The following is a 25,607-nucleotide window of genomic DNA, read 5'->3' on the forward strand; positions in this document are numbered from 1 at the left end:
GTTGTGCGATGAATGACCTAGAGCAAGACATCTAAAGCATTTCTTCACTATTGTAAACCGGCGGTACTTATCGGCTTGTTACCCAAGATAAAGCCTGTCCTGTTCAAAAAGATATTTTAGAAATTTTGCAGGGAAGCCAATGAACCAATTTGTTGAGTTGGCTTTAGATCTTGTATTAAACCTGAGATTGATGGATTCTTTGACTTCACCAAATTTGAAGCCAAAATTTCGTAGGTCCTTATGGTATGTGTCAGATATGATATCTTTTGATAATTCTTTAGTAGCATCATATACAAGTACCATGGGATCATTCATCTTATGCTTGGCTGTAGAAAGACCTTGTTTGATAATTGTCCCAGAACATGCAATCTTGTCTAGACCATCAGACATAGTGGTTTCCAGAACAATGACTTTATACGTAATTGTGCGTAAAGATCTTATTTTAACATTTCTATGCTCTTCTCTCAGTGTTTTTGCAACTTTTTTTTGATTCCATTACTTGTTTCCATTTTGCAATGATTTGTGGCACAAATGATCAATACATTTTGTTTTGGAGTTCCCAGATATTGGCTGGAACTTGTGGGTTGGTCACACACATACTAGCAAAGCTCTTGTAGATTTATAGAGTGATTATTTTCTACAGAAGCATGTTCGCGAATCAACTAGAGGGAGTAATACTCTTGATCAGTAGTGAATCTTCATGCTTCAAGAATCTGTAGATAAAGGAACCACTAGGTGGCAGTGATCACAGTGTGCAGAAGTGGGATTTACTCAAAGAGGTAACTACCATCAGGGGTAAAGGAAAGGGTTTTTCTTTCGTAAAGGCGACTACGGTGGTCTGAGACAGTATTTAAATTCTATATGGTAGGACCAACTGATGATGGTCGAACAGCAAATTCAAAATGGGAAGCATTCGAAGAATTTATCTTGAAAGCTACTAGGCTTTACATACCAAATAAGAAATATTATTCAAGGTTTAGGCCTAAATGGATGTCAGATGAACTAATGAGACATAATGACTAATGAGAGAAGAAAATGCATGGCATACACAGAAATTAGGTAACTAACTTCAGGGGTAAAGAGAAGTACTTTTGTTTCGTAAAGGCGACTACGGTGGTCTGAGACAGTATTTAAATTCTGGTTACCTTCTTTCTTCTCCTCAGTCTCCCACCCATTCTCCTATTTCAAAAAATATATATATATACTTTTTTTTTTTTTTTTTTTTTTTGGGCCCACCCTTGGAAGCTCAGACTAATCTGATGGTTAGCCTGAGGTTGCCCAACCTCCAGTTAAACTGGGGCTGGCCAGCCAGGGTTCTCTTCTTACTTTTGTGGTCCGGTTCCCAGTGCCAGTGACGGAAACTAGCTGTCTGTGGTGCTCCGCACACTCTATGCTAAGCGGCCATGTGAAAAACATAACCCACACTAAGCAAAATTGAACATACACTAAAATATGCTATCTGGCCTTGAGAGTACTGTCCTACTTCACAAGAGATCCAAATGCAGAGTTCTGCGAAAGCACTGGTGCCGCTTTAAAAAAAAAACACTATATCACTATTCACAAACCTTTTGCGTACCATGGATCTCTTAAGACAACGGACGAACTATGCATACTTGTCTTTTACCAGTTCTTCACCTGCAGATGAATCAGTCTCTGAACTTAACCTGCTTCAACTGAATGCTCAGCGGGGACGATTTGGGGGCCGACGTAGTTCCAAAGTTAACCGACGAATTTAAATATGATATTATAGCCTTACGAGAACCATACAATTTCCCCGGTAAAATAACCGGATACCCTATCTCTTTTAGGGTTATTCAGCCGGAACATGCTGAACCAAGAATGGCCTTCGACATAGTCAATCCTAAACTAAGAAATAGAGTGGGTCAGTAAATCAGCGTGTGTTATAATGGTGGATTTTAACTTCCCACATATGGACTGGACATAAACTTTCCAGATATAAATTTTAAAGCGACACAGAAGCCTATGTTAGCATTAGCATTAGCATTAGTAGAGGCATTTGATGCAAGAAAGCAAGCTTATGCAGCATCAGCCAAAAAAAAAAAAAAAAAAATCCCACTTCCACTGCACCCCTCTGTTCGTTCAAAATACCTGTCCAGCTGAGCTTTAAACTTATATAGGCTATCAACCTCCACTACAAGGGATGGAAGTCTGTTCCACCAACCAACCACCCGCTGGCTAAAGGCAAATTTCCGCACGTCTATCCTCAATTTGAATTTATGCCCTCTCAGGTGATTATTCTGAGCTAGAGGAAGAATCCCATCAGCATTGAGCATGCTCAAACCATTCAAGGCTTTATACACCTCTATCAGATCACCTCGCTGGTGCCTAGTCTCCAGACACTGTAACTTGCAAAACTTAAGCCTTTCTTCGTAAGAGCACCCCTTTGTTCCATTCACTAATCTTGTTGCCCTTCTCTCTACTCGTTCCAGCAGCTCTACATCCTTCTTGAAATGAGGCCTCCAGACATGTATACTATACTCTAGGTGTGGCCTGACCATTGCCTTATACAAGGGAATAATCACCTCCTTATCCCTGCTGGAAAAATACCTGTATATCATTGACAATACTCCATGAGCTACTCTTGCAGCCCGTCTGCACTGCTCAGAGAACTTCATATCTGCCTGCACAACCACCCCCAAGTCCCTTTCATTCTCCACCACTGTCAGTGTAGTACCACAGAGTTGATACGTTGCTCTGGGGTTGCTGTTTCCCATGTGTAGTACTTTACATTTGTCAATGTTAAACTTCATTTGCCACCTCTCAGCCCATCTGCTCAACCTTTCCAGATCCTGTTGCAGCAGCATAGTGTCAGTAGTGTCCTTGACAACCCTGCCAACCTTTGTATCGTCTGCAAACTTGGACATTAAGCTTGATATACCATCATCAATATCATTTATAAATACAGAAAACAATAATGGACCCAACACTGAGCCCTGAGGGACTCCACTAATAACATCAGTCCACGATGAGCAGTGTCCATTGATTACCACTTCTGTCTTCTCCCCCCTCAGCCACCCCTTTATCCACAGCAGCAATTTGCCTCCAATGCCACACTGCTCCAATTTGTGTAGCAGTCTTCCATGTGCAACAGTATCAAAAGCCTTTCTAAGATCCAAGTATATAATATCAAAGCTATTCCCTGCATCCAGTTCTTTTGTGACTGCATCATAGTATCCAATCAAATTGGTCAGGCAAGACTTCCCCTTAACAAAACCATGCTGTGTCCGAGCTATAACTGAAGTCTTGTCTAAATGATCCTCCTGTGCTTCTTTAACCAGTGCCTCCATTAATTTTCCTGGAACAGAAGTTAAGCTCACAGGTCTATAATTATTTGTGTCAGCCTTTGATCCTCCTTTGTGAATTGGGGTCACATTTGCACATTTCTAGTCTATGGGTACCTCCCCTGAGTCCAAGGAAGCTCTCATAATTATGGCTAAGGGTTTGCTTACTTCCTTTGCTGCCTCCTTTAATATAACTGGATAGATCCCATCCACCCCGGGTGCCTTTCTTGTGTTTATCTTCAACAGTTTCTCCTCCACTTTACTCCCAGTTATTTCAAGATTCTGTAGCTTACTGCTAGAGTTGAATACACCTCTGGCATTCCCCTCACTGAATAACTCCTCATGTGTGAATGTCGATGCAAAATATTCATTTAGTTTGTTAGCTACCTGAGCAGGATCATCAACAGTTGACCCATCAATATCAAGTGGACCAATCTGATTTATCCCCTTCCTTCTAGAGTTTACATAAGTAATGAACTCTTTGCTGTTTTTCTTTGCATCCCTTGCCAACGATTTCTCGTAATCTGCCTTCGCCTGCCTAACCTCCTTTGTAACTTGGTTGCATATCAACTTGTATCTATCATAGGCTTCTGTGTCATGTGTTAATTTGTAAGTATCCCATGCATTTTTCTTCTCTGCCATATGCCTCATTAGTTCATCTGACATCCATTTTGGCCTAAACCTTGAACAATATTTCTTAGTTGGTATGTAAAGCCTAGTAGCTTCCAAGATAAGTTCTTTGAATGCTTCCCATTTTGAATTTGCTGTTGGTAACATCATCAGTTGGTCTCACTGTATAGAATTTAAATACTGTCTCAGTCCATCGTAGTCGCCTTTACGGAAGCAATAACCCTTCCCTTTACCCCTAATGGTAGTTACCTCTTTGAGAAAATCCCGCTTCAGCACACTGTGATCACTGCCACCTAGTGGTTCATTTATCTGCAGATTCTTAATGCATGAAGAATCACTGCTGATAATCAAATCAAGAGTATTACTCCCTCTGGTTGCCTCCCGAACATGCTGATGTAGAAAACAATCATCCAATAAATCCACAAAAGCCCTGCTAGTGTGTGAGTGACTAGCCCCCAAATTCCAGTCAATATCTGGGAAATTAAAATCTCCCATTATAAGACTCTCTGGTTTACTGGCCCACTCTATTTCCCTGTACAGTTTCTTATTATACTCATCAGAGTCATTAGGCCTATAGCACACTCCTACTCTCAATTTTGATCTCCCAATGCTTATGTCACACCATACTGACTCAACACTGCACTGTCCAGCGATGTCGACTGGCTTCACTTCCTTGGTTTTTATGTGTTTCTTAACTAATTGCATAACACCTCCCCCCTTTCTATCCTGTCTATCCTTTCTGTAGACGTGGTACTCCCCAAATTCCAGTTCTGCGTCCCTTATATCTGTGTGACACCACGTCTCTGATATCCCAACAATATCTGCCTTTATTGTTTTGAGCAATACCTCAAATTCATCGAATTTATTTACTAAACTCCTAGCATTGGTGTACACGCAAGTATACCTGCACCTGTTTCTATTCTTAGCTACTCTAACACAACCCATGTGTTTACTTGTACCGCAATGGCTCCCAGCAGTCTCTGAAACATCATGCATATTGTTTTTCAGGCTTTTGCTCATTCTAATAGAAGCAGTGCAAGAATCTCTTTCACCTCTGCCAGTGGCTACTGTCAATCTATTGGTATTTGTCTCCCCCCAAGCTAGCAGTTTTCCGACCCACCTAACACTGCCTCGATAGCATCAGGAAATATTCTTGCACCCTTTCTATTTAAGTGTATCCCATCCCTGTAGAAGCAATCTCTCCTGTTAACAAGTACAGTCCAGGCTGAAAAAAATTCTGTCAATTTATTGGAAGCTCAGACTAATCTGATGGTTAGCCTGAGGTTGGCTAACCTCCAGTTAAACTGGGGCTGGCCAGCCAGGGTTCTCTTCTTAATTTTGTGGTCCGGTTCCCAGTGCCAATGACGGAAACTAGCTGTCTGTGATGCTCCACACACTCTATGCTAAGCGGCCATGTGATAAACATAACCCACACTAAGCAAAATTGAACATACACTAAAATATGCTATCTGGCCTTGAGAGTACTGTCCTACTTCACAAGAGATCCAAATGCAGAGTTCTGCGAAAGCACTTGTGCCGCTTTAAAAAAAAAACACCATATCACTATTCACAAACCTTTTGCGTACCATGGATCTCTTAAGACAACGGACGAACTATGCATACTTGTCTTTTACCAGTTCTTCACCTGCAGATGAATCAGTCTCTGAACTTAACCTGCTTCAACTGAATGCTCAGCGGGGACGATTGGGAGCCGACGTAGTTCCAAAGTTAACCGACGAATTTAAATATGATATTATAGCCTTACGAGAACCATACAATTTCCACGGTAAAATAACCGGATACCCTATCTCTTTTAGGGTTATTCAGCCGGAACATGCTGAACCAAGAATGGCCTTCGATATAGTCAATCCTAAACTACGAAATAAAGTGGGTCAGTAAATCTGCGTGTCTTATAATGGTGGATTTTAACTTCCCACATATGGACTGGACATGAACTTTCCAGATATAAATTTTAAAGGGACACAGAAGCCTATGTTAGGTACAAGCTAGTCTGAAATAAGTCAGAAAGAAGGTTAGGCAAGCGGAGACAGATTATGAAAATTTTTTGGCAAAGGATGTAAAGAAAAACAGAAACATTTCGTTACTTATATAAATTCTAAAAGGAAGGGGATGAATCAGATTGATCCACATGATATCAATGGTTTCACTGTAGATGATCATTCTCGGATAGCTGTAGAACTAAATGAGTATTTTGCATCTACATTCACACATAAGAAGTTATTCAAGGAGGAGAGGGCCAGAAGTTCATTAAACTCTAACAGGGAGTTAAATGATGTTTTAATTTGAATAACTGAGAGTAAAATGGAGGAGAAATTGTTGAAGTTAAACATAAGAAAGGCACGTGGGGAGGAGGGGATCTATCAATTTTTATTAAAGGAGGCAGCAAATGAAGTAAGCAAACCTGTAGTCACAATTATGAGAGCATTCTCGGAAACGGCGGAAGTTCCCACGGACTGGAGAAGTGCAAATGTATCTCCAGTTCAAAAAGGAGATAAAAGGTTGACACAAGTAATTACAGTCCTGTAAATTTGACTTCTGTTCAGGGAAAATAATAGAATCACTGGTTAAAGAAGCATTGCAGGATCATTTAGACAAGACTGCAGCAATAATTCACACGCAGCATGTGTTTATCAAGGGGAAGTCTTGTCTGACCAATTTGATTGAATACTGTGATGTGATCACAAAGGAACTGGATGCAAAAAATATTTTTAAAATCATATACTTGGATTTCAGGAAAGCTTTTGCACTTTGAAGACTACTGAACAAATTGGAACAGTATGGCATTAAAGGAAAGTTTCTTCAATAGATAAAAGGATGGTTGAGTGGGAGAAGACAGAGAGTGGTGATCAATGGGTACTGCTCTATGTGGACTAATGTTATTAGTGGTGTAACTGAGGGTTTGGTTTGGGCCCATTGTTGTTTTGTATATTTATCAATGATACGTTCCACCTATCAATGATAACATGATACCTATCAGTGATAAATTAATACCTATCAATGATAAATTACAGCAATCAATTTATGATTGATATTCTTGTTCCACGTATCAATTTATCATTGATAGGTGGAACAGGACCAGGGTATGTCTGTCATACGTTGTAGTGCGTATATCGTCTTTTAAGGGCACAAAAGGTGATATAGTTGTACACGTTGGCACTAATGATATTAAGAGTAGGAGACCGGCAGAATTACTTAACAAGTACAGTAGGGTTGAAAAAAACCCATGAATCAGGGTTGAATTTGTAAGTGTCTGCAATTCTGCCCAGACACGATAGGTGGGAGTATATGATGAAAGCCTTGTCGATCAATTCGGTCTGCGAATGACTGAACACTCTAGCGTTCATGTACGCGCTCTCCTAGTCATCTGATTACGCATAGCATATTTAGTATAATTTATTCCATTCCTAACGTTTTATGTTAATTTGCATTTCTGTACCTATGCACGTTTCTTGCTGAAGAAGGGGTTCGTTACCCTGAAAGCTGCTTGTCGTATTAAAACTTATTAAATTTATTTTAGTGACTGCTTCTACTAGCTCTGCTGTATTCCTTTCTTCTAAACCATGGAAACCAGTGCCATAGCCCCATTCTCTTTCATCCTTTTAGCGTTTTTCATCATAGATCTCTTGCAATTTGGGAAATTCAACTTTTACTAGAAATTAAAAGATATTACAAAAATTCAAACACCATAAAAATTCATCGGATGAAAAAGGCCCGGGTTCGAATCCTGTCGATGAAGCGAGGAACTTTAATTGGCTTGCTTTTTTCACTCCGTGGCTGAGTTAGTTGGTCTGAAGTGTAGATAGCAAGGTTTACCCCCAGAAATTGGGGTTTTTTCGTCCAGGAAACAGGCAAATCGACCAGAGAACACCCGCTATTTACAGACAAATAAATATATGGGTAGATGTAAGAAATTACGGGTGGCGCTAATATAATAATTTGAATATTCATCGCATAATACGGTTTCTCACTACTCGAGATTTTATAGGTACCTAACTACCGTGTTATACGAGGGTTACCTGTAATAATAATAATATTTTCTGTTTATACTCCGGGCACAACAACCAAGTCAATAGAGTTTACAATAAATCGTCAATACAAATATTTATCGTATTTAGTAGTCACGGGCTTTAACCCCGGTCCACTCAAGGAACGCGTGCTATGCACTTTTGGTCCGACCACTCGGCTACGTCAGGCCGAGTGGTCGACAATGGTCGTACGAATACATATATTTTTCATTAGTTAAGTGTTCTTTATTTATTAAAAAAAGTCAAACATATAAATATAAGAAGAAGTTAACAAAATTTCCAGTCGTTCAAGTGCATCCAACCAGTTGCGCATTACTGCAACGTGCCAGTGGGTTAAGGTGGAAACGATTGAATCCATTCACATTTACTGTCAGTAACCATCCTGACAATCTTTGTATCATTTAACTTTGATATTAAATCTGATATATATTCTTTAGTATCATTAATAAATATAGAAAACAACAATGTTTCCAGTACAAAACGCTGGGGACTCACTAATGACAGCCTTCGAAGGGTTTGCTTACCTTCTTTGCTGCCATCCTTATACAATTGGCTAGATCCTATCGACCCCACACCTTTTTTTTATATGTTTGGTTTCAACAATTTCTCTTCTAAAATTTTATTTATGTGTTGCCCTCTTCGTTTATCTGTTTTTACCGATCTATATATCTCTTATCAATTTTTTTTTTTATCACCATTCTTTCATAATCCGTGGGCACCTCCGTAGCCAGGTGGGAAGGAGCAGCAATGAGTAGCACAAGCTTCTTGATTAGACCGGGGTTCGAGCCCACCACCAAATACGGAGGATGCGGACAGGTCAGGGAATGACCACCGCATATCCCGGAGCAATATGGCCTTAGTTGCTAATGTTCCTAAAAACCAAATAACAAACAAACATCATAATCCGTGTACCCTATTTGCATATGGCAAACATTATTATTATTAGCTATATGGTGCAAGGAAGCCTGAGGCTTATGCTGCACCAGCCAAAAAAAAATTCCTGATTTACCCTAACAGTGAGAGACAGAGAGAGAGAAGAATGGTGATATCCAGCTCAGAACCCTGGGTGTGCCATGCCCGTACTCACCAGATGTGAGCCCCTGGAGTTACAAAAGGACCTATAAAATACTGTATGTGTAACAATTCCTAAATCCAGCCTTCGTTCTTCTTTTTTCTATTAAGCATGCAGTTTTTGAATGCTCTTATTCGTGGAATTTCGGTTTATTTCATATTTTGGATTAACTTGTGCTATAGTACATACTTAAAATTAATCATTAAGGCAGTTAATGACAGCCGTGCCTGTGGTGAGGAGACGCGGGACAATGGAAATAATCTCGTTGGTTCATTTTGTTATCATGTCTGTCACATCCAATCAGAAAACGTGTGGCGTCTTTGGCATTCACAGTACATGCGCACGATGCCGAAATATATAAAGAACAGTGAACTGTTTATGTCTGTTATTGTAGTTCTAGACGGTAGTATTTAGGGTGGGATTTTTTATTTTTGCGTCAGTAAAGGTAAGGGGACTTTCCAAATTTGTTCGAAATTTTGGTACCAAAGGTACGTATTATTACTCAGTAATGATAGTTATAATAGATTATTAACCAAACTTGAAGTTAACGATAAAGGTCTTATTATTTTTACTTTAGAATTCCTCTTTTCAGTAATGACGTCATATAGGAATAAGATAAAATTAAATGAAATAAATGTATAGTAAAAGTGAACTACGTGTTTTAGAAATAAACGGGTGAGGCAGCCTAAGAACCTTACGAAACAAGTACGCTGTTGTTTTGGACCCTATTTAAAAAAAAAAAAAAAATGCTGATTTTATTACATTTTTTGGCCGAATTACTTATCGAAAGTTATTTACATTTACATGCAGAAATATTGATAGTTAAATGGTGTATGTTATTATTATGGTTATTAATTAACAGTAGTGGTAGCAAATGACGCAAGAAAGCAAGTGTTGACAGCACCAGACAAAAAAAAGTGCCAGAATCATTTCCACCTCTGCCTGCGGCTGCTGTTAACCTATTAGTCTGTGAATTTCCCCCCCCCCCCCAAGCTAGTAGTTTTCTGACTCACCTAACATTGCCTCGAAAGCATCAGCGAATGTTCTTGCACCCTTTCTTTTCTTTTCTTTTCTTTATTTTTCTTTTCTTTTAAGTGTATCCCATCCCTGTAGAAGCAATCTCTCCTGTTAACAAGCACAGACGACACTGAGAAAAATTCTACCCCACGAGCCCTGCACAATCTCTCCAGGGCCAAATTGATTGACAAGGCTCTCATATACTCCTTCCTATTGTGTCTGGTAGGATTGCATAAGAGTGTGTGCTGTGGCATTGATTTGGGCAGCTGAGAACTTGATGGGGGCCCCCATTTTAATTCCTTCATGGACATCCACCCGACTCTTCAAGCTCTCAGACACCCATCAGATTGCTGAGTTGGCGCATAATTTCTTCACATTCTCTGCACCTAGCACACAAAAATCCTCTGGCTAGATCATGTCCTGTTCAAGAGAGATCCACAAACATGTTTCATTTTGCCCATTTCTTAGACTGATGCATTGGAGAATCGTCCTCTACTTTTCTGCCATGAACCACAGCACTTTCGCTTCTTTCTGCAAGTTGCTTTTCTGTTTAGTCTGGGGCACGAATTCCATTTAAATACAATTTACTTAACAATAAAAATTAAAGGGATTTATAAATTTATTAATTGCCAATACTATACTAAGCTAACAGATTTCTACTACAGTCCTACGTATTACGCTATGTAGTTTTACGTTATTCCTTACGCTATCAAGTTTGAGATATATATGTAATGGTATTCCGTAATGGTATTCCGTATGGATAGTACACAATGGCGGCAAGTTTTGAATGGTACAAATTTTACCAATAGTAAGTAATAATCCACAAAATCTCTAAGTTCAAAATAAACTAAGTATTGTAACTAGGAATATAAAGCTATTTCTAGAAAATAAATTAATATGCCAATTTGGTCAATAAAATGTAAAAATTTAAAAAACTTCTATTTGCTGGAGCCGTAAAAACTTTGCCCCCGCCGAGCTAATCTTGTTTCCACTACACGTATAAGAAGGTGGTTCAATAAAGGATCGCCTCGACCTAGCTGCAGAGGTGCTAGCCTGTTGATTCTTGGCACAGGTTTTAGTCCTTCTCTACATAGCTACCATGCAGATTTACACATTTTTTCCCATTGATGGATGGGGCTATGGATACCATTTTTGTAAAAGTGGTGAGGTTGGTCTTTGAACTATAACTCTGTTGCAGAAATGAGTGTCTCGTTGTCAGGGAAGTGCCCCCCCCTGAAGAAATGACTTGAGGGAAGGAAACAAGAAGTCTGATGGTGCAAGATCGGGTGAGTAGGCTGGATGGGGCAGTATTTCACATCCACAAGTGGCTGCTTATGTTGTTTCAATTTCAGAAATATGAAATGGAGCATTGTCTCGACGCATTCTCACACCTTTGGACAGCATGCCACGCCTACATGTTTTGATTTTCTTCCGTAATTTTGTGAGTAAGTTGGCATAATGGGCACCTGTAATTGTTCTACCTTTCGGCAGGTAATCAGTCATTATTACACCTTTCTCATCCCAAAACATTGTCAGCAAGACCTTTCCTGCTGACGCTCGGACCCTTGCCTTCTTGGGGGATGGGGAACCAGGATGTTGCCATTCCATGGACTGCTTTTTACTTTCAGGGTCGAAATGGTGTATCCAACTTTCATTCTGAGTGATTAGACGAGATAAAGTCTTCCTTATTTTTTTGGCACAGGGCTAGCTACAACTCTTGTGATTTCTATTGTAGATCAGCCTTCTGGAAACCAGTCAATCGGGGAATCCATCTTGCACTCCATTTACGGAAATGGAGTGCAAGATGGATTCCCCGTGATCATGCTGATCGTGCTGTTATCAATGGCTGAATGGGTACAACCTGGAATGGGCTCAGATTCTACCGATGTCCGACCACACCTAAACTGTCATTGCCAATGCTTCACAATGCCATAAGATGGGGCTTCATCCTTGTATACAGCAGTCATCTCCTCGTGGATTTCTTTAGATTTCCCCTCAAGAACAGATACTGGATTACAGCTCTGGCTTCAACTTTGTCCATGATGCTACTTCGTTACACGTTCAGTTCTGTAAGAGAAAAATGAATTAAGACACAGGGCTGAAATTTTATACCTTTAGTATAGAGCGGGGTGGCCAACTTAATTTGTGATTCGATTGACATTTTTCCTTCAAAATGTGCTGCAATCTACCATCTCAAGAATTTCATTGCACCTGGTTAAAAAAGTTAATCAACACATTGAAAAATGTTTAAATTTTAAAATTAAATACATTCCAGAATTCTTATATTAAAGTCATACGTACGTATTTAAATTTTTAATTAATGTGAAGTTTGTCTTCATGTCATCTGCCAAGCTTTCAAAATCGGGGATATACTGCAATAAGGTCAACCGTAAAGAATCGAATCTTCTGTATGCAAGTCTTTTTTTTTTTTTTTTTTTTTTTGTTTCAAAGGCGAAAAGGCCTATTCACATAGATATGTGGAACCAAAACAGGAATTAAAAAGTTCACTGCATTTTTTTTACATTTAGGTACTTTTTTCAGCAAACATATTTCCAAAAGTCTTTTTCTGATGGTCTGGCTTTTAGGAAGATATTGTTTCGCAATGTAATAATTTCATTTTCAAGTAATATTTTCTCCATGTGAAAAAACTGCTTTTTTTTCTTTTCTGCAATTTGTTTCGTATCTAAGTAGACATTAAATGGATAAGAAATATATTGAACAATGTCTTCAAATGTTTTAAAACCACTGAATCTGGTTTCAAAATCATCCGCAACTTTCTCAATTTCAGAAACATATTTCTCAGTATTAAATTCAAAAACAGGATATTTTTGCAAATGATCTTGCATCTTTGCAAAATGATTGAACTTTTTTTTTTTTTTTTCTTTGAGATCCTTAGTCATTGCCAAGAATTGATATTTATATGCAGAAATACTCCTAATCATGTCACCCACATTTCTATATTTTCCTTGTAATTCCAAATTCAGATCACTTAATTTACTGGTAAAAATCTGCCAAAAAAAGCCAGACCATACAATCACTCTGTATCTTGTAGCTGCTGATAATCATTTCCCATTTGATCAACAAATTTAATTTCATTCAGTAAATTTCGAAATTCCTGTAGAAACTTATTCCGACTCAGCCACCTTGCGTCTGTGTGTGATATCAGATCTGGTTCATTTTATCGAGTCACATTTTGAAAAGTCTCTTTTGAAGAGTTGTTCTCTGATAGTTCACAATTTTAAAAGCTATGTCCATAACACTTTTAGTATTTAATCTTTTGCTGGCTAACACATGTTAGCCAATAAAATATGATACAGTACTGTGGTAACTCAAACTGGGAATTCATCATCCTTTTGGCACAATGCGATGAATCTTAGCGATGAATCCGTTAAGATGCCCGTCATTGCTTTAGCTCCACCTGTTGTTATTGATACGAGCTTAAATAGTGGTAATTTATTTTTTTCAATAAAATTTTTGAATGCGTTAAATATATCAAGACCTCTAGTGTTTTTCTTTTAACGAAACCGTACCCAGCAATTCTTCTCTAGTGGCAGAATCATCGAAACCCAGACGAATAAAAACGAGCAATTGAGCTGTATCACTGACATCTGTAGATTCATCTAGTTGTAAAGAAAAGGACACACAATTAGCAATATCAGCACGCAGTTGTTTACTCATTTTTTCGATGTGTCGTATCACAGTATTTTGAGATAATTGCAGATCTTGAAGAGCATTTTAATTTCATTTTTTTCTTAAATTTTTCAAAAAGAGAATCTTTTTTCTAAAAATAAGTCTTTGATGAACTGACCATCAGAAAATGGTTTATCTTTTTTTGCAAGAAGGGCACTCTTTAAATGATGCAATAGTTACTGCTTTAGATTGTAAATTAGGTGTCATGAAGAAATTGTGAGAATAATCTGGATTTAAGTTCTTTTAATTTATTTTTTCTAAGGTCATTAATAGGCGGGAAATCCGATTAGTATTTACCATGGAGTGCGCTGAAGTGCCTTTCTAAATTTCCTTTTTTGGGTATGGCCATGGAAGCATTGCAAATCAAACAACATTTTTCTTTTATTGTTACAAAAAAGTATTCTAGTTCCCACCCTTGATTAAAATGGTACGTTTTACTCTTTTCGTAGTATTAATTTTAAGTCAAATATTAAAGTAACAGTATAAATACTGTCCGGCTATTAATATTAAGTAAGCTAAATAAGGATTCGACGCATACATTATGCTCTCCACAACGAAACTGTGAATTTTCACTAAACAAGCGCACTGGCTGCGTGGCAACAAGAGTAGTCACGTGGTTCAACGGATTTGTAATAAGTGTATGCAGTGGGACGCATAATAATATTTAGATTTTGACTAATCGGTTTTTTATATATATTTAAAATTTGTTGTGGTCGACTGGTAGGCCACCCCTGGCATAGAGATATGTATGATGCTACACACAAAATATCGTGACTGCGATATGTGGAAGTATGTGAGGGCGATTACTTTATTGAACCACCCTCGTACTTGGATTTTACAAAGTGCTTTAGGCACTGATCCCCCATAAAGGATCAGTGTACACCCTTGTGGGTGGCACAGTTGGTAGAATTGCCATTCTCTCCACACCTGCTGGAAAAGACCTGACTGAGTCCTGCTAATGATGTGAGAAATTTTATGGGCCTTTTTCACAACATGGCTGAGTTAGTTAGTCTTAGTGAAGTGTAGCATGGTTTTTTCTCCTGCAAACAAGGATTTTTCATCCAGAAAATAGACCGCAGAACACAGACAGTAGTTGAGTAGTGCCTGTTGATAAATACTTCTATTGTTTCATAGCAGAAACATGCCATGTATGCCACATTGCTCCAATTAACCCCAGGGGCTCCCATCTGGTGAGTATGGGATTGGCAAACCCAGGGTCCTGAGCTGGATATCATCATCATTCTTCTTTTTCTTGGTGATTCCCTTCTATTTCTCTCTCTCTCTCTCTCTCTCTCTCTCTCTCTCAGGATAATGTGGGAAATTTTTTTTTTTTTTGGCTGGTGCAGCACAAGCCTCAGCTCCCTTGCACCATATGGCTAATAATAATAATAAAAAAAATAATTTGTACATTAGTCATTGTTGTAATAGGGTTTTTAGGAGCATTAGCAATTAAGGCCATATTGCTTTGTATATACTGTCTGTAAATTGTGTTCTGTGGTCTATTTTCTGGTTGCTGGATGAAAAATCCTTTTTTGCAAGAGAAACCATGCTACCCTTCCCTTGAGACCCACTAACTCAGCCACGTTGTGAAAAAGGCCCATAAAAATTTCTCACGTCATCAACAGGACTCGGTCAAGTCTTTTCCAGCAGGTGTGGGGAGGATGGCAATTCTACCAACTTCCACCCATAAGGGTGTACATTGATCCTTTATGGGGGATCAGTGCCTAAAGCCTTTGTAAAATCAAAGTATATGACAGCCAAACTATTCTTTGCATACTGTTCCTTTTGTTATTGCCTCATAGTGACCACTTATATTGGTAAGACAAAATGGCTTTTACTGCATTGTATATTCCTGTCTGTATGGTCCTGCATTAATTCTGTAACCAGTGACTTCCTTAATTTTCCCTGAAACAGAAGTGTACTTAACAAGGCTCTAATTACCCATATCACCCTTGTATCCCCTTTGTGTGTTAGGGATGCATGTGCAAGGCCATAGGTACCTCCTCTAAATCCAAAGGAGAACTCATAATTGTGGTTTAAGGTTTGCTTATCTCTTTTGCTGCCTAGTGTAATATAATTGGATACATCTCATCTAAATCGGTGCCTTTATGTTTAGCTTCAATAGTCTCTCTTCCACTTAACTCTCAGTTATCCCAAAATCAGTTAGCTTCCTGTTAGAATTTGACACACTTTTGGTGCATCTCCATCCCAAAAAAGTTGCTGACATGTGAATGTAGATGCAAAATATCTATTCAACCATCTCATTGCCAGGAAATAATTCTGCTTGCTGTACAGTACAAAAACTTTTTTGTGTTTGTACCTAAAAAGGAATTTGGTCAATAATTTCTGATTATTTGTAAATTGATTGTCTAATATCTCTGTGTGCAGCATAAATCAATGACCCTCACATTACAAAATGCTATTTTGAGAGAAATGTAGCTTTCAAGTTTTACTGATTTCTATTATTCATAAAAATCAAATCTACATAATCTGACAAATGCCCATTATTTTGAGTGAGGGATATATCACACATGCCACCAATTACAAATCAGGAAAGTGGATGAATTGTTAATGGGGAACAATTTGCATGATTAATGCAGTTATATAGCAGTCAACCATGTATTTGTAAAGGGTGGTCTTGTGTGGCCAATCTGATTGATTTATGACATAGTAACAAAGGAACCAGATTCAAAAAATTTTTGCATCATATACCTAGATTTCAGAAAAGCTTTTGATGCCTGTTCCACATAAACCACTGCTCTACATTAGTAGAGGCATATGATGCAAGGAAGCAAGCTTATGCAGCATCAGCCAAAAAAAAAGCACTCCCATTTCACTCCATTCGTTCCAAATTCCTGTCCAGCTCAGCCTTAAATTTAGGCTATCAACTTCCACAACAAAGAATGGAAGTCTGTCCCACCAACCAACTACCCGCTGGCTAAAGGCAAACTTCCGCACATCTTTCCTCAATTTGAATTTATGCCCTCTCAGGTGAATATTCTGAGCAAGAGGAAGAATCCTATCAGCATTGAACATGCTCAAACCATTCAAGGCTTTATACACCTCAATCAGATCACCTTGCAAGTGCCTAGTCTCCAAACACTAATTTGCAAAACTTAAGCCTTTCTTCATAAGAGCAACCCTTTGTTCCATTCGCTAATCTTGTTGCCCTTCTCTGTATTCGTTCCAACAGCTCTACATCCTTCTTAAAATGAGGCCTCCAGACCTGTATACAGTACTCAAGGTGTGGCCTGACCATTGCCTTATACAAGGGGATAATCATCTTCTTTTTCCTGCTATAAAAATTCCTGTATATCATTGACAAGACACCATGAGCTACTCTTGCAGACCGTCTGCACTGCTCAGAAAACTTCATATCTGCCTGCACAATAACCCCCAGGTCCTTTTCGTTCTCTACCACTGTCGTGTAGTACCACAGAGTTGATACGTTACTCTGGGGTTAATGCTTCCCATATGTAGTACTTTACATTTGTCAATGTTAAACTTCATTTGCCACCTCTCAGCCCATCTGCTCAACTTTTCTAGATCCTGTTGCAGCAGCGTACTGTCATTAGTGTCCTTAACAATCCTGCCAACCTTCGTATCGTATGCAAACTTGGACATTAAGCTTGATATACCATCATCAGTATCATTTATAAATACAGAAAACAACAATGGACCCAACGCTGAACCCTGAGGGACTCGACTAATAACATTAGTCCATGATGAGTAGTATCCATTGATTACCACTCTGTCTTCTCCCACTCAACCATCCCTTTATCCATAGCAGCAATTTGCCTCCAATGCCACATAATGAAGCAGTGTAGAATCGGGACCATAGGGACTTCCTCTGAATATAAAGAAGCTCTCATAATTATGGCTAGAGGTGTGCTTACCTCTTTTGCTGCTCTCTTAATATAACTGGATAGATTCCATCTGCCCCAGGTGCCTTTTTTTTATGTTTATCTTCAACCTTTTCTCTTATCACAAAATCATTTAGCTCCCTTTGAATAAACTTCTTGCATCCCTTCTCTAAAAAATTTCTAATGTGCAAATGTAGATGCAAAATATGTATTTATTTTGTCAGCAACCAGAGCCAGATCATCAACATTCACCCCTTCCTTCTGCTGATAATATAAGTAAAGGCTTGCTGCTTTCTTTGCCAGAGATTGTGTAATTTATCTTATCTTGCATTAATCTCCTTTGTGACTTTTTCTTACAGACTAGTTTATTTCTACTATAGGCTTCTGTAGCACAGGGTAATTTATGTGGATCCCAATAATTTTTCTTATCCCCCTTCTTCAGAAAAGGTGTGTGTTCTGAAAAGTTAAAATCCCCCATTATAAGACACTCTGATTTATTAGCAAACTACTTAGTTGTTTGCTAGTAAATCAGAATGATACAGGCCTACTCATTAGGCCTGTATCGCTCCTACTCATTTTCCCAGTGCTTATTTTACACCAAAGTACTTAACATATACTGGCTACCATGACAACTGTGGATGTATTGCCTTAAATTCATATACTTCTTAACTAAGAGCATAATCCCCACTCTTGTCCTGTTTGTCCTTTCTGTACACATTCCCATATTCAAATTTTGCATCCTTATTTCTTAGTGACACCATGTCTCCAATATCCCTAGTGTGTGGATTTGATGACTTAATTAGTACTTAATTCATCAAATTTAAACTCCAAAATTGGCACTACTCTTAGCATTGGTGTTCATGCAAATATATATGCACCTGTTCTTACTTTTTAGTTACCCTAACAGAGTCCCTGTTTTTACTTGTTCCATGATTACTCACAGAAGCAATGCAAGAATCAATTTCATGTCTGCCTGTAGCTCTAGTTGATCTATTAGTTTGTGTATTCCCCGCCCCATGCTTAGCAGTTTTCAGACCTGCTTAACACTGCCTTGATAGCATCTGAAAATATCCTTGCAACCCTTCTGTTTAAGTGTATCACATCCCTGAGAAGAAAGTCTTCTCAGGGATGTGATACATCTCAATTCTATCTCAAGAATGACTTACAAACTTGTATGGTCTTGTTTTTAATATTCAAATTATTTGTAAGAAACTTGCTTAGGTCCCTTCTCTCCGGATCTAGGACGATGACTTCTAACTTGCATTCGCTGGACTAGTCCACTTAAGTGTTCTGTCTAGAATAATTGCCAGTCTACCAAAAGTTATTAAAACTTAGTTGCCTATCATCAGATGTTATTTTTGTTGGCAACCACAGCCTTTGTTGGTAAAAACCTTACCTTTCACAGTTCTGTTATTTCTGGTGACATACTCTTCACCCATTTTTCTTTTTTCTTTCTGTAGATTTATGATTCTCAGGATCTCTTCTACATTTCTTTGTTTTTTTTCAATTGTGGAGTACCACTGTCAAGGCTTTCTTTATCATTGTCTATATGTGAAAACAAACAAAAACTTTAAATGTCACGTAATGTCAACTTCATGTAGTTAATATAGTTTTCAGGATACATGTTTTTATAGGTTATGAAATAGAAACAGTCTTAAGCTTATTATAATGTACTTAACTTGTACATGTAATATTTCTTCTTCACGAGCCATAATTCTTCAAGAAATGTCAAAAGACATTTAAACAAAGTTTGTTCACGGAACACAATCTGTAATCACACACGTCTTGACAGCTAACACTGACTTGTACCTCTGACGACACTCTGATTCTGATCAGGCCCTTTGACAAGTGCTGCTGCTGCCACATGGTCAATGTAAAAGTTAGAATTATACCACTTTGCTTGTGAACACATTTCACCTAGTAGTACCAACATATGGTATAAGTCAAAAATCGATTTTTCTTGACTTATACCACTTTACCTTAGCCAGGTGGGCAGGAGCAGCAGTGTGTAGCACACGCTTCTTGATTAGACTGGGGTTAGAGCCCATGCCCACCAAATACGTAGGATGCAGAAAGGTCAGAGAATGACCACTACATATCCCCGGAGCAATATGGCCTTAGTTGCTAATGCTCCTAAAAACCAAATAACAAACAAACAAATCACTTTACCTCTGAACAGCTCAAATGATACTACATAGCATATCTATAATATAATCTCTCCACTTCAAACTTCTACACAACAAAATTGTTGTAGCCTCTTCCATAAACAGGGTACAAAAAAAGTGATTCCCAAACTGGATAAAATTCTCCGTTCGTGGATACCAATAAAAATTTACTACACAAATGATTCCATCTACTGTTAACATGTTTGCTGCCAGAACACAAATGTCAAAATGAACTGCAGTTCTTGCTTCAGTGCAAATATGTATCCATTGAATTATGGTCAATAAATGAGAGCTGTAAAAGGACAAGCACATGAAATGAACAATTGAGTAATATGGGCACACTGATTGAACCATGGGCTATTGTATTATGGCTGGGATTTTGCTGAATGTTAATTGCACTGTATATAGAGCGCTATAAAAGCTGGGTACTTGGTTCAGTTTCATATGTTTTTTGCTTAATGTTGAAATTGTTTTATCTAGTTTATAGTATCTTCCACAAGAAGAAAATGTAGAATTTTTTTTTAAAGATAATGCATACTGAATTTTAATTCTTTGGTTTGTGAAAAGCAAAACATCATCCTTAGTGTGTTTGTCAACTGATGAAATTTTGTGTAAGAAAGCTTTCCTATAAAATTTAACCCTAAAGGTCTTATAATGGATCCACAGCCTGGAACATCAGGACTTAAAAGGAACAGGGATGGATAGCATATTGAAGCTGATGACATTGAATCACCTCCTTATATGTCATCTGGTACTGAAATAGAATTCTATTCAGTGCAGATTCTGAATCTCTTTCAAATGCATCTGTTAGTGTTAGAATGCTGCAAAAAAACAGGTGCTGGTGTTATTTGGAGTGATGATTCACAGACAATTCATTTGCTAAAAAGCAGTGCCTACTTATTCCATTGCCCTACAAAAGTGCCCCAAGGCACAAATAAAGAACCCTCACAAATACAAGGTAGCAGCAAACATGTTCTAAACCTTTTCTGTAATGACACATGATGCTAAACTTAACTTTACTGCAGGAAAAGTAGTGCAGTATCAAAAGTGATGCATTACTCTGTTCTGGTACCAGGTTGTATGAATAGTGTCCTCTTGCATTATCATTATAGAGAAGTGTTTACTTCACTTACCTCGGTAAATTCTGCAGCTGGGCTTGTGGTTTATATACTGCCACAACAATACCATTCAAACTGTTAGTGGATTGCCCCTCAGAAAACCAAGGATGACTCCATGACATATCTCAGAACTTGTCTTTACCAGTGAACCTTTGAGGTTGTGTTTCTTAGACATACTGTATTTTCATTCAAAATATAAACTCATTTATCTGTCACTGTAGTTGAGGAATGGGTTTGTGTCATTGTGATGATGTTGAACGTGATCAGAACATGTAATTTCATTGTGGTCAGTTCATATTTGTGGCAACTACTCAGCAATTTTGAGTAACCAAATTTGAACAGTTGAGTTTGAACAACATGAGCACCCTGATCAAAAGTGGAAGTTTGTTGATTGTGTTGCATTAGTTCAATTTTCTCATATTGCTCTCACAGGTTATGCTGCACAAGACTTCTCATTCAGATTTGTATCACCTTCCTTGAGCTTGCCAGCCATGGCTAGAGAATTTCTGATGGTGCTAGACTAATGGAAGTTTTTTTCTGGAATTTTGATATTCAAGTTTTTTAAGAAAATGGCTCATTTCTAAGTTACGTTCTGTTCAATATGATATGATGAAAGTGTGGATGAAAGCATCATTGAAAGGGTACATTTTGCAAAATCAACTGTTTAGATTGTTTCATGTTAACCCCATATTCTCTAACCAAACTGTATAAATTGCATGATGTAATAATTTTCAAATTTGTTTAGTGCAGGGGTGGGCCAACCAACTCTGACCAAGTGATACAATCTGCAGTCATTTTCAAAATATATATAAAAATGGCTTGCCGAAGAATATAACCATGAAATTTATGTTTATTGTACTTTTTATTATATTTGCTGCTATCAAATTGTTTTAAACAATTTGATTGTGCAACGTCTAATCATCTCTAATGAATCATTTGAATTTGTGCCGTATATCATGACTCAAGTAAGCAGCAGTGTTGCCAAATGGTAATCAAACATAGCTTCTGGCAGCACTGGTAAGTAAGCATAGACTTGCATGCAGTCAGTAGTAGTTCCTGGACCCTTGGCTCTGCAGAATGTGATTGCAGTGCATGTGAATCGTGCATTTCAACAGCAAATGTCAGTGAATAATCAACGGATAAAAGTAAATAATTTGGAGTGGATTTACCATTTTATTTTTATGACGGTATTTATTGAAACCTATCATGCATAATTGAAAATCCAAGATTGTTTTATAAAATCTTAAATAATTTGATTTATTTTTTTTTTTATAATTGTATTTTTTTTGTAATTTTATCTTGAATTAGTGTTTTGTTTTTCTCATTTAATAAAATTATATGTACAAGTATGTAAATATTATAATAATGTTTGACAATTTTTTTTCATTATGCACCATTTTAATCCTAAAAATATGGAAAGCTAAAAAAAAAAAAAAAAAAAATGGCCCATGTGCACCTCACAGATTTTATTTGACCTGCTATTTGAAAAGGTTACCCACCCCTGGTTTAGTGTAATATAATTTTCCTAATGAAATTTTTTTCCAATTCCAAATTCCTTGAAGTTGAGCTGAATTTCATATTAACCATATGGTGCAAGGAAGCCTGAGGCTTATGCTGCACCAGCCAAAACAAAAAAAAATTCTCAAGTTACCCTATGTGTGTGTGTTGTGGGGAAATGGGAGAAACCCCTAGTTTCCCCCATCTCCGCTGAGAGGGAGGGGGGGGAATCACCAAGAAAGAGAATGATGATATCAGCTCAAGATATCATCATTATGGGCTCAGGTGTGCCAACCATACTCCTCAGATGTGAGCCCCTGAGGTGAATGTGCCTATTGCTCAGTAACTATTCTGAATCAGACCTGTGTTGATATAACATTATTCACTTAGAATAACCTATTTCTTGGCCACTTTCAGTTGGGAGTTCCTAGGGAATGTGGTGCCTGGGTGCAAATTGCAATTTGGTGCAGCCTCTAAAATTTTCTTCATGTGTATGTAGTTTTCAGGTGCCCATTGAACTTTGGTGCCCGGGTGCAGTGCACTGCTGGCATCCTTGGGACAGCCCACCCCTTCTTTTGGTGAACAAATACTGTCTTTTTTATTATTAGTAGTAGAAGACAGTAAACTTAGTTGTGTTGCAGATCTTTATTTTCTATTGTACCTGTAATTCTTTAAGCTTAGTAATAATGATCCCTGGAGCAATATGGCCTTAGTTGCTAATGCTCCTAATGCCCACCATACCTACTTTCAGATTTTCTGGAAGTTGCTACTTGGCAACTGATCGTCTCGTCAGCATGGAGTGAAGTCTGTCAAGTGTGCCACCCATTCAGAAAAGTGCATAGCTGTCACAAATTTTGTGGTACTTTCCTGCATATTTAAAAATATAAATAGCATAATTAAAAATTTACATCTTAAAGCAGTGGTTTTCAACCTTTTCTTTTTTTTAATAATGGCACTCCTACTCAATTTTCTGCCTGTTTGATTCAATTCTCTCTTTTATATATATATATATATATATATATATATATATATAATAAAAAATGTTATATTATTACAATAATATAACTATAAACAAAATTACAATTCATAATACAAATTATATATACAGTATATAAAAAAGTAATTTTATTCTTTATATAGAGGTACTAAATAAACAAATTATAGATCACCACAAAATTAAATAGATTTTGTAATCTATTTAATTTGTTATCCCAATCATCCAATCAGTATCTTTTCTTGTAACAGTTTCATTTAAAATAATGTAGATGATTTGATCAACACTTTTTTCTTTTTTTTTTTTCTTCCTTTCTTTGAAGCAAGTTTGCGTTTCATACACATATGAAATTCAGGCTTTGTTCTTTTTCATGTTGTCCAATACCTAATGGAGAACTTTCTACAGGTGTGAAAAGTTAAATGAGATGGACTGTAATCATAATTTGAAATTAAAGGGTTTATTGTCATCTTTGTGTATGGGTGCCTCCGCGGGCAGGAGGGGCAGTGTGTATCACACACTTCCTGATTAGACCAGGGTTCGAGCCTGTGGCCACCAAATATGGAGGATGCGGAAAGGTCAGGGAATGACCACCGTATATCCCTGGAGCAATATGGCCTTAGTTGCTAATGCTCCTAAAAACCAAAACAACAAACAACAACAACTTTGTGTATGAGCTTGTACTCCTGTGTTCGAATTTTTACATTTTAATAAATTTAAAAATAAAATTATTTCTTTAAGTATTCCCTCCCCATTCCTTGCAGATTAAATATTTTAAGAGGTGTTGATTAATTTGACTTCTCTTTTGCAGAGAAACCATGCAGATCTTTGTGAAAACACTGACTGGGAAAACCATAACACTGGAGGTGGAACCCAGTGATTCCATTGAAAATGTAAAAGCCAAAATTCAGGACAAAGAAGGTATTCCACCTGATCAGCAGAGGTTAATCTTTGCTGGAAAGCAGCTGGAAGATGGTCGTACCCTCTCAGATTACAACATTCAGAAGGAATCAACACTTCATTTAGTACTTAGGCTACGTGGTGGCATGCAGATATTTGTAAAAACGCTAACAGGAAAAACCATCACTTTGGAAGTTGAGCCAAGTGACACAATTGAAAATGTAAAAGCTAAAATACAAGATAAAGAAGGTATTCCCCCTGATCAACAGAGGCTAATCTTTGCTGGTAAGCAGCTGGAAGATGGTCGTACCCTCTCAGATTATAACATTCAGAAAGAGTCTACATTACATCTTGTTCTCAGGCTACGTGGTGGCATGCAGATATTTGTAAAAACATTGACTGGAAAGACCATCACTTTGGAAGTTGAACCCAGTGATACCATTGAAAATGTAAAAGCTAAAATACAAGACAAAGAAGGTATTCCGCCAGACCAACAAAGACTGATATTTGCAGGCAAGCAGTTAGAAGATGGGCGCACCCTCTCTGATTACAACATTCAGAAGGAATCAACTCTTCATTTAGTACTTAGGCTACGAGGTGGCATGCAGATTTTTGTAAAAACATTGACTGGAAAGACCATCACTTTGGAAGTTGAACCCAGTGATACCATTGAAAATGTAAAAGCTAAAATACAAGACAAAGAAGGTATTCCACCGGACCAACAAAGACTGATATTTGCAGGCAAGCAGTTAGAAGATGGGCGCACCCTCTCTGATTACAACATTCAGAAGGAATCAACTCTTCATTTAGTACTTAGGCTACGAGGTGGCATGCAGATATTTGTAAAAACATTGACTGGAAAGACCATCACTTTGGAAGTTGAATCTAGTGACACAATTGAAAATGTAAAAGGAAAGATTCAAGACAAAGAAGGTATTCCACCTGATCAACAAAGACTAATCTTTGCTGGCAAGCAACTGGAAGATGGCCATACCCTCTCTGATTACAATATTCAGAAAGAGTCTACACTACATCTTGTTCTCAGGCTACGTGGTGGCATGCAGATATTTGTAAAAACACTCACTGGAAAAACTATCACTTTGGAAGTTGAACCTAGTGATACAATTGAAAATGTGAAAGCCAAAATTCAAGACAAAGAAGGTATTCCACCTGATCAACAAAGACTAATTTTTGCTGGCAAACAACTGGAAGATGGGCGTACTCTCTCAGATTATAACATTCAGAAAGAATCTACACTTCATCTTGTTCTTAGGCTACGTGGTGGCATGCAGATCTTTGTAAAGACATTGACAGGT

The 25,607-nt window shown here is 37.8% G+C and overlaps 1 protein-coding gene across 2 annotated transcripts in view; it reads left to right on the forward strand.

The window, feature by feature from the left end:
• Positions 1 to 9,395: 9,395 nt before the first annotated feature.
• Positions 9,396 to 25,607, forward strand: part of LOC150080618 (polyubiquitin-C) — a 44,932-nt gene continuing 28,720 nt past the window's right edge. The window contains exons 1-2 of one of the 2 annotated variants that reach the window (XM_090381374.1): positions 9,396 to 9,538; positions 24,203 to 25,605. In XM_090381374.1, coding sequence (XP_090237500.1) covers positions 24,210 to 25,605 — 1,396 coding nt within the window. In that variant the 5' untranslated portion in view covers positions 9,396 to 9,538; positions 24,203 to 24,209. The remainder of the gene's footprint in view (positions 9,539 to 24,202; positions 25,606 to 25,607) is intronic. The other variant, XM_090381375.1, reaches the window with a different exon arrangement.

Source organism: Mastigoproctus giganteus, chromosome 9 (assembly GCF_048544385.1).
Source record: "Mastigoproctus giganteus isolate SK-2022 chromosome 9, ASM4854438v1, whole genome shotgun sequence".
NCBI classification, from domain to species: Eukaryota; Metazoa; Arthropoda; class Arachnida; order Uropygi; family Thelyphonidae; genus Mastigoproctus; species Mastigoproctus giganteus.